The sequence below is a fragment of the Argentina silus genome (genome assembly GCF_951799395.1).
Source record: "Argentina silus genome assembly, chromosome: 14".
In the NCBI taxonomy this organism is placed as follows: Eukaryota; Metazoa; Chordata; class Actinopteri; order Argentiniformes; family Argentinidae; genus Argentina; species Argentina silus.
Genome location: NC_139668.1, coordinates 20,098,970 through 20,108,969, shown reverse-complemented (window position 1 = coordinate 20,108,969; position 10,000 = coordinate 20,098,970). Strand labels below are relative to the sequence as shown.

The window sequence follows — 10,000 nt, the reverse complement described above, 5'->3', positions numbered from 1 at the left end:
TGTCTCTGGCTCACTCCAGCCTGACCAGACCAGATCATATCGCTTGTTGTTCTATGATGTGTTTCACGGTAGGGGTCGGCTACATGTCTACCGTGGTGCCCCATGGGGGCTTTAATCTGTCATCGAGATTTTCTCGAAACATTGCACTACAAATTCCAGAATGTGATTCTGTGTTGGGACATCGTGAGAATGATCAACTTGTTCAGTCATTTTGTTTCCTAATTAAAGTACATTTGTGTCCAAATGAATAGAATGCATTATTACAGTTTACACGGTAAACATTTGTATCATTATGGAGCCCTATTTGTGTCATTTAAGTCCCCAAACAATAATGCAAAATTGCACATATTAACCTTTTGTGAGGGTGGCACACATGCAGGTCAGGTAAATCGTGGCTGGCAGTGTGACAGTCAAAGCCACCAAAGCGACACCGTGGACTCACCTGTGGTGCTGGCTCCATTCTCATCGGGTTTAGCGCTGGGTCGGGTGGTGTCCTGTGCTGTCGTCTGGGTACTGGTCGAGCATCCCATCCTGCCTCTCGCACATAGAGGAGTGAAAAGGTCTGTAACTATAGCCTCGGGGAAGTGTCCAGTCCGCCGTTCGCTGCTCCGTGACGTAGCCTACATAGATACTATCACTGGAAATGAAAAGGGTTCAAAACTCTAGAACTCCTCCTGCGTTCACCGAGTCATCTCACTCACTGCTCGGAACGATTGCGTAATTGCGCATGACTCTTTTAACTCCTCGTTTTAAATCCAGCACCCCGGGGTGGGGGTATGCTTGGTGCTGGTCGTTGTGGCAGGTTTCTGTATGCTGCCAGTCAAGTCAGAGTGGTTGGTTGCTGTGTATTCCGCTGTCCAGGTACGGAGCTACATTATTCAGTGCGTGACAAGTCAAGTGGAGGTTCGCTCTGGGGCGACTGAACCAACCCAGCACTCTTGTAATTGGGCATCTCATTGTACCTCGAGGGACCAACATGTTTACTATGCAAATAGGGCAATTGTAGTATTTAATTTGGCCAATTTAGCATTTTGATTTTGTTATTAATTGCAAGGTAAAAAATATATAACCTATAGGCTCTGCCTATACCCAAGGTGCCTACATAATTTTAGTACATATTAATGCAAAATGGGATCGATACTGTTCTCTCTCGATGTAATGTATTCGCTCTAATAAGCAACAATATTTTACTGTTTACAATCTAACACAGTCAACGTGTACAATAGTGCCACGTTGTGGAACTTTAGTACTGTGCATGTGATGAGCAAAGACAAGTCTATAAAGATTTTATTAGTTGATCAAATGTGTGTTCTTAAAAAAAATGTAATCATACAAACACAATTTAATCGGGAAAAAATCATAACGATAAAGTTCGTAGTTGCCATCTCACTCACTGCTCGGAACGATTGCGTATTTCTGCATCGTCAAACGTTTATTCAGTAACCATTGTAACGGCAGATCTAGGATCGGTGTGTCTATGTTCCTCCCTTTGACAGAGGCCTCAGCTGTGACTCTGAAAACCGCTCCCAGATCCGTACGCGAAACCTCGCGATAGCGCGGTCGTTGTTAGAGCGCTGCGCGGAGGATCAGATCTCCACGTGACGTCCCCGCCGCTCGAGCGGCGTCAGGCCCATCCTCGCGCTCTCACGTCGGCGGGCCGCGCGCTCACACTCGCGTGAACCAGCACTTAGTGCCGCAAAGGCCGCTGGGACTTCCTTTCTTTCCGAGGCCATATTGGTGTGAACTTACTGTGAGATGCGCTCTGCGTTTTATCATCAAATTTCATCATATTTGGCACTTTTAAGACACATTACTCGGACAGTTAATAACGCCAGTGTTGTCCCCTCTCTTGTGTTGTGTTCAGGTTGGCCAGGTCGGATTTAACCGTTAAAATGGTGGCCGCAAAGAAGACGGTAAGTTTGTCTCCCGGACGCGTGTTGGAGAAACGCTCCTCTTCACGTGGAGTCGAGGTGGATTTGGGGCCTCGTGTTAAAAATGACTTTACACGGTTTCCATAAACTGTCAATGTTAACGGACCGGTAATCTGTCTGTAATATGGTCCGTTATACAGTTGTCCGTCTCTGGATAAGTCTTCGAGCTTTAGTTGGTGCATGCTAAGGTGCGACATGAGTTGCTAACTAGCTAGCAAGGTAGCTAACGTAAAGAGCTGTTTCCTATGGCACCGGCTAGCCTCCGTGCTAGCTAGCTGGTATCGAGGGCCAACAATGTGCGTTATCATTAAACACGGCAGTGACAGTTTCTCTAGGTGAGGTTTTACAGATGCAGACCACTAACTTACCTGAAGTATCCTATTTAAGGTCGGTGATTTGGGCAGCGCTATGATGGAGAGATGGCTGATGTGCTCTTGCATGGTAGCGAAGATTGGTTAGTAGTTGATTAAACTAGGACGTTTGATATGAGATCTTAGGGGTTGGTGGATCATTATCGCAGTAGTTGATGTATGATTACTGAATACAATTGCAAGCCATTGAAACAAGTCTGGCAGTAGTTTGTGAAGACGTCAGGAATGTCACTAATGTGATCGCCATGTATCCTGTTTATGGCTGTGAACTTGAATATAATGAGGACCACAATGGAAATAAGTCAGCTGTAGGGTGTTTTAAACCTCGGTCGTTTCTACTGCATGTAGCGCTGTACACACAGCTGAGGCGACTCTGTTATAGGTTTGTCAAATCAAGTAATGAATTAATGCTTCTGTTTTGCAGAAAAAGTCCCTGGAGTCCATCAACTCCCGTCTCCAGCTGGTGATGAAGAGCGGTAAATACGTTCTGGGGTACAAGCAGTCTCAGAAGATGATCCGCCAGGGCAAAGCCAAGCTGGTCATCCTGGCCAACAACTGCCCTGCCCTCAGGTAGCCACCTAACCACCCCTCTGTCCTGGCGCAGCCTAACCCAACCCCCCCCCCCACACACACCTCTATCTTTTGCCAATGGACCGTCCAGGCCGTGGTGCTGGACAAATGGACCGTCCAGGCCGTGGTGCTGGACCACTGGACCGTCCAGGCCACACTAGTTTATTTCTAGCCCAGCTCTGTCGTTGTGATTATTTAGAATGGCTCTGTCAATTCCATTGTCTCTCCTGAAACAGCCCCTTCTCTCCTGAAACAGCCAATTCTCTCTCTCTCCCCCTTCAGGAAATCAGAGATTGAGTATTACGCCATGCTTGCCAAGACTGGAGTCCACCACTACAGTGGTAACAACATTGAGCTGGGCACAGCCTGCGGAAAATACTACAGGGTGTGCACCCTGGCCATCATCGACCCTGGTGAGTGGCCCCCCAGGGCAGAACCTCCTACCTCCTTTCCTTGATTCCTTTCTCCTTGTAGTCACTGCTTCGGATCTCCATTGGAGGAGAGGGTCACAGGGGAGGGACCTCAGACCTTCTCCTCCAATGAGGCTTAAGAAGGAGTTGAGGATGGAGGAATCAGGGGTAGACTCTTGAGAATCTCAGGTCTTTCCTTGATAACTTGTTATTATTATTATTAGTTATGAATGCGTGCACATTCTCTACTCCTGCCCTCCAATTTTGCCATCTGTGGACTTTTGTACCTGATGGATCAATACATGGTCTGATCAATACGTTGTGTGATCAATGTTTTGATCACCAGCTGAAGCATGTTACTGAGTGTCTGGACAGTTCTCACATGTGCTCTGTTGGGTACAGTACCTAGATTAAACCCACTGGTGGTTTAATTAATCTGTGCACAGATTAAGCCAAGTCCATGACTAAATAATACATAAATAATTTATGCAGCACTTTTACAATACCCGAAGACGCTTTTTAAGCGTTTTAAAAATGGCGTCTTCAATGCAGGAGAATCTCCAATGTAAGGATCTAAGGTCTCCAATGTAGGGATCTAAGGAGAATCATCTCTAGGATCTAAGATCTTATGATGTCACACCCTCTATCAGTGTTCTAGTGCTGACAGGGCCTCACCTCTACTGTGACGCTGTTGGTTTGATGTTTATGTGACGGCTGTGATAGGAACCCGGGTCTCCCACGTGGAAGACCCAAGTGTCTACCACTAGGCCAAGAGGACATCCCCAAGTTGACATGTCTCAGGCAGGGCTACCCCAGGAGCGTGACTCCAAACCACCTCCGCTACCTTCCCAGCACGCTAACACAAGCTTGTTCTGTCTCCACAGGCGATTCTGACATCATCAGGAGTATGCCAGATCAGCAGCAGGGGGAGAAGTAGGGCTGTTCCCCTCGTTGTTATAAATAAAGTTGGGTTTAAGTCGACTCCGTTTGTGTGGACTCTCATTTTTACTCAGCACTGCGCTTACTGCCAGACGTCAGCGTACGGCTGTGTACGTTTATTAGGATTACTGTGTTTGCTTCAGGACCCTGTGAGCGAAACCGTTGCTTGTCAGAACTGATGCTGAAATGTTTTCTGTCCATTTTCTGTGACTGTTGAGAAAACCCTGGCTTCTATGCTGAAGGTAGCCTGTCGATGAGGCAGCCCTGCTGTCGTCTGGCTTGAAGGGGCAGGAGGTGTTGAATCAGGATCCGCATTCGTGACGTCAGGAAAGCCTGAACTGCCTCAAGCCCCCAAACTTTGGATAATCCTGAATATGTATAGCTAGAGTCATGGTAAACCCCTCAGGATTATATTTCTTAATGTTTCCATGGGCCTCATAGCCTCTTAAGAAAGCCTGTGTTTCCTTTAGTCTACCACGGTATTCTTGAGTCAGACCGCCGATCTTCACGAGATTCACAGACAACAAGATAAAAGAACATAAAATACATTAGTCACATCCCTAAACTACAAAAGGTCTCCAGAAACAACATAACTGACTAAGGTAACATCCCAGGTGTGTCTGTATGGCCAGGTAGGAAACGAACAATAATGACTTTTAGATGTCAGTTTGAACAACATGGTATTATTATTAAATTCCATACATAACAATGAGCCTCCGATTTCTACCTCCACCAACCTCCGATGCGTTGGACCGTGAACCTCTGCCGTACAACATGCTCTTCCAAGGAATGATCCTGAAGTCTTTCACTGGGTTTGTTCTTCTGTGACCTTTGACATCAGAGTTGTGTAACCACGGGTCTTTCATAATGTTTTATTAAACCGTGTTGCCTGCAGTGTGGATGTGTATGCAGTGACCACCAGGGGGTGTGTGTGTTGGCAGTAATTGAGAAAGGACACTCCTCTTTCAGAGGTATTAAGAGCTTAACAGGGTGAAGGTTATCCCCGGACTATCCTCGCACACACACACACACGTCCTTGCATACACACACACACACACACACACGTCCTAGTGTCCTCGCACACACACACACACGTCCTAGTGTCCTCGCACACACACACACGTCCTTGCATACACACACACACACGTCCTAGTGTCCTTCCACAGACACACACACTCACGTCCTAGTGTCCTTCCACAGACACACACACTCACGTCCTAGTGTCCTTGCACAGACACACACACGTCCTAGTGTCCTCACACAGACACACACATCCTCAGGTCTCTGAATCCCAGGCAAAGGCTGCATTGTAATATGACATTCATTATTTGTACCATTGAATACAAAGTGACATCAAAGCATGTTAGACCTGCAGGTTTTCTCTCTCTCTCTCTCTCTCTCTCTCTGTGTGTGTGCGGGCGGGCGCGTACGTGTCTGTGTGTGGGCATACCATGATCCTGATGTAGCGGAGGTGGCTTGGAATCACACTTGTGATGAGGTAGCCCTGCCTGCCACTTCGAAGCCCAGATATAGCCCTGGTACCTTGAGGATGTCCTCTTGGTATAACGGTCTAAGTCTGTGGCATCCATGCGAGCAAGTCCCTTGTTCAAACCCCTGCCGGCGACATAGTCCTGGAGGAACGGGTTTCTAGGCCGGCTGGGGCCTAGGGTTAGGGTTAGGGTTGCCAATATGATGGGATTTAATATCAAGGATTTTGTGCCGAAGAAGATTGAAAACTTGGCTGGCAGAACAGCCACACAGAGACTTAAGCCCTCATCCTCCTCTGCTTTGCCCTCGTTCCCCCCTTCATGTTCTCTAAGCCTGTTTCTTCAATTTCCAATTAAATCAAAATAATCTGCCTCCACCGGACGGACATGTGCAGTGCACGACCAGAAGAAATGAGCACAAGTTTATAGGGATGATTTTTTCTTCTTTCGTAAAGCTATGAAGCCTGACCCCTTTTTACTGAATTACAAATACCTCCCTGTCGCCTGCGGTGTGCATGTTGGTCATAGGCTGGTGGAGGTAGGAATCGGAGGACGGGCTCATCGTAATGCGTGGAATGAGGAATGGTGTTCAACACGTGTATTTGACACAACTCCTCATTCACATTCCATGCATTACAATGAGCCCGTCCCCGATTCCTACCTCCACCAGCCTCCCCTGGTACAGAGGAGTTCACACCGTCTCTTGGGTGTGTTGTGATAAAGATACTAGCTGGGGACATGGTGAGCATGTGCCTGTTGTATGAATGTGAATGTTATCTCTCCCTACTCATACACAGCGCCCTCTAGTGCCCTCCGTCAGTACTGGAAAGAGGAAGCATTTTGCTCCACTACTGGTTCCCTGAAATAGGGAGACTATGTATGAAAAGGGTTGTAATTTCTAAACGGTGAAACCAATCTGAAAAAAAGAAACGTTGAATTAAAGCTGAGAATCTCTACTTTAACCTCATAATAATTTGATTTGATTTCAAATCCAAACAGTTGGAGTGTAGAGCTAAAAGAAGACTAAATGCTTCCTCTGTCCATTACTTATGGAGAGCAGTGTAAACAGTGAATAATAATGATTCTCTAGTCCGACTACTCTTTACTCTCTGACGATGCAGGACACATTTTATCTGACATAAATAATAATGTTTTATGTCATAATTGACATCATCTTGTCTCAAGATGATAATCATCTTGATTATCATCTTGTCTCATATTTGTCATAGCAACAACAATCAACCTTGCACAACATCAAAGTTCAGTCCATTTCAGTGTTGTTTAACTAGAGGACTACAGCGCGCACACACACACACACACACACACCAACACACACACACCAACACACACACACCAACACACACACACACACGCGACCTAGTTGTGTCCTCTCCTCGCTGGAAAGTAGGTGAGTGTCTCGTCCTATCAGGGGTGATGCCAGCTAGCCTCCATTTTACAACAGAGAGCCATTGGAGGATAAATCCTCCCTGATCCGCCTCTGCTGGACAGACAGGCAGACAGGCATACAGAGAGACAGACAGGCAGACAGAGAGACAGACAGGCAGACAGACAGACAAACAGGCAGGCAGAGAGACAGACAGGCAGACAGAGAGACAGAGAGACAAACAGGCAGACAGAGACAGACAGGCAGACTCTAAAATACTAACCTTTCTGTAATGAACAGACAGAGTAACAGACAGAGTAACAGACAGAGTAACAGACAGAGTAACAGACAGAGCCAGAGATTCCAGATGATGAAGTGTTTATTTCTCCTAAATGAAGACAGAGGCCTGTGCAGATCCAACAACAGACAGAGTAACAGACAGAGTAACAGACAGACACCGACAGACACGAACCGACAACAGCAGCCATACAGTCTGTAGTCAGGATAGCCAGAGTCATACCAGGGGAGGCTGGCGGAGGTAGAAATCGGAGGACGGGCTCATTGTAATGCACGGAACTGAATAAGGAGGAATTCCTCAATCTGTCCCATGCATTACAAGGAGCCCGTCCTCCGATTTCTACCTCCGCCAGCCTCCACTGCTCCGCTCCTGATGTTCCCCGACCGGGCCGACCTGGACCGGCTCGGATATGGTCCATTCACAACCCTAACCCTAACCCATTCACAACCCTAACCCTAACCCATTCACAACCCTAACCCTAACCCATTCACAACCCTAACCCTAACCCATTCACATTGCACTTTCATTGTTTCAACAATTCTGGGGGATTCATTACCAGGCCAGCCCAGTACAGCTCAGCTCAGCTCAGTTTGGCTCTGTAGTGTGAATACAGGTTTAGTGATCTTGGCCCCTAGCCCTGGATCTAGATGAGTCTAGATCTGGATGAGTCCCGATCTGGATGAGTTCTAAACCCCTGTTTCCCTCTTCTGGGCTGGGCTGAACCCCTGGTCCGACATGATTTAACAGACATCGAGAGGAGCTTCAGTGCCACAGATTCACTGTTCAGTCCAGAACACTAGTTTTACATCACATCCAGCCCCAGGGGGACTCACACACTCAAGTCATCACAGCTGTTTAGCATATCCAGGGGAGGCTGGTGGAGGTAGAAATCGGAGGATGGGCTCATTGTAATGCACGGAATGGAATGATACCGTTCCTCATTCCGTTCCACGCATTACAATGAGCCCGTCCTCCGATTTCTCCTCTCCAATTTTTACCTCCATCAGCCTCCACTGTGTACAACAGGAATCTTTGTTTCCATCATATCAAAACCCCGGGGGACAGACACACACACAGTTCCTCATATTACATCATATCACAATCATAACCATAACCAAACAAACAGCTTTTAATGACGTCACATGGGTTTTTAAAGTGCAATTTTTGTCTACAGTGTCATCATCAACATTGTTGGATTTGCAGAAGCAGTCGTCATAATTCACACAACCCAGACGACGACTGAACAGAACTCTAACACACTACAGTATTACTGTAGTACTCTAACACACTACAGTATTACTATGGAAGAAGTCATGGTTTGTTTCTGACTACGGTGGTTGGGGCAGGTCGACGTGGGGGGTTGCATAGCTTTCGATTGAAAATAAAAATCTACTGATGGCGAAGCTACATGAACCTGGAGACGGCGAGGGAGAGCGTCTGCTCTACGTTACGTTTACACCAGGGGAGGCTGGTGGAGGTAGAAAATGGAGGACGGGCTCATTGTAATGCATTGGAATGGATTATAATGAGCCCATGCATTTCAATGAGCCCGTCCTCCGATTTCTACCTCCACCAGCCTCCCGGGTCCTCTCGTCTTCTACAGTGGTTAGCTATGCCTCTGCCTCTGTAATCCAGGCAGAGAGGGACAGCTTCCTAGAGAGGGACAGCTTCCTAGAGAGGGACAACTTCCCAGAGAGGGACAGCTTCCTAGAGAGGGACAGCTTCCCAGAGAGGGACAGCTTCCCAGAGAGGGACAGCTTCCTAGAGAGGGACAGCTTCCTAGAGCCACCATACTACTCTACCCAGGGAGACACGCCTCCCCCAAGGTCAATCCAAAAGCTCACTATGACAGGAAATAATACATGAATATGATGTTATTACTGCATGAATATGATGTTATTACTGCATGAATATGATGTTATTACTGCATGTGCAAAACAATGTCTCTGCATACAAAGGAGCAGTAAGAGTAACATAAGATCACGCAGGCGCACACACACACACACACACACACACACACACACACACACACACACACACACACACACACACACACACAACACGCACACACACACACTCTCTGTGTTACCTAACCCTAACCCTGACCCTGATCCTAACCCTAACCCTAACCCTGATCCTAACCCTAACCCTGATCCTAACCCTGACCCTAACCCTAACCCCAACCCTGATCCTAACCCTGACCCCAACTCTGACCCCAACTCTGACCCAAACCCTGATCCTAACCCTGACCCCAACTCTGATCCTAACCCTGACCCCAACTCTGATCCTAACCCTGACCCCAACTCTGATCCTAACCCTGACCCCAACTCTGACTCTAAACAGATCAGATCATAGAAAAACACATTGTCCACTCAAACATATTGCAACTACAACTCAACATCAGATAGATACTGTATATCAAATGTAGATATTGTCACACATCAACATTTACATATTTATATCTGTGTCTGTGTGTGTGTATGTGTGTCTGTCTGTCTGTCTGTGTGTGTGTGTGTGTGTGTGTCTGTGTGTGTTAGATGCTTGATGAAATCGCAGAAGATTTACAAGTAGGTTGATTGTAAGAAGTCTTCAAAAAAGATTAGAGACCAA

At 46.9% G+C, this 10,000-nt stretch overlaps 2 protein-coding genes across 3 annotated transcripts in view; one reads left to right on the top strand and one right to left on the bottom strand.

The window, feature by feature from the left end:
* LOC310814799 (uncharacterized protein) overlaps nucleotides 1–897 on the bottom strand; it is an 8,481-nt gene extending 7,584 nt beyond the window's left edge. For both annotated transcript variants that reach the window (XM_083684306.1, XM_083684307.1), the window contains exon 1: nucleotides 443–897. In XM_083684306.1, coding sequence (XP_083540432.1) covers nucleotides 443–530 — 88 coding nt within the window. In that variant the 5' untranslated portion in view covers nucleotides 531–897. The remainder of the gene's footprint in view (nucleotides 1–442) is intronic.
* Nucleotides 898–1,681: 784 nt separating this feature from the next.
* Nucleotides 1,682–4,263, top strand: rpl30 (ribosomal protein L30). Its single transcript, XM_083684309.1, has 5 exons — nucleotides 1,682–1,750; nucleotides 1,865–1,913; nucleotides 2,727–2,872; nucleotides 3,155–3,285; nucleotides 4,167–4,263. The coding sequence occupies exons 2-5, from the start codon at nucleotides 1,893–1,895 to the stop codon at nucleotides 4,217–4,219; spliced, it is 351 nt and encodes a 116-aa protein (XP_083540435.1). The 5' UTR covers nucleotides 1,682–1,750; nucleotides 1,865–1,892; the 3' UTR covers nucleotides 4,220–4,263.
* The last annotated feature ends 5,737 nt before the right edge of the window (nucleotides 4,264–10,000 follow it).

What these genes read in the sequence shown, in the direction of transcription:
- rpl30 (XM_083684309.1), top strand. Translation starts at nt 1,893, where the DNA reads ATGGTGGCCGCAAAGAAGACG. An exon ending in TGGTGGCCGCAAAGAAGACG is followed by an intron (nt 1,914 to 2,726) that starts GTAAGTTTGTCT and finishes TCTGTTTTGCAG; the next exon opens with AAAAAGTCCCTGGAGTCCAT. An exon ending in CCTGGCCATCATCGACCCTG is followed by an intron (nt 3,286 to 4,166) that starts GTGAGTGGCCCC and finishes CTGTCTCCACAG; the next exon opens with GCGATTCTGACATCATCAGG.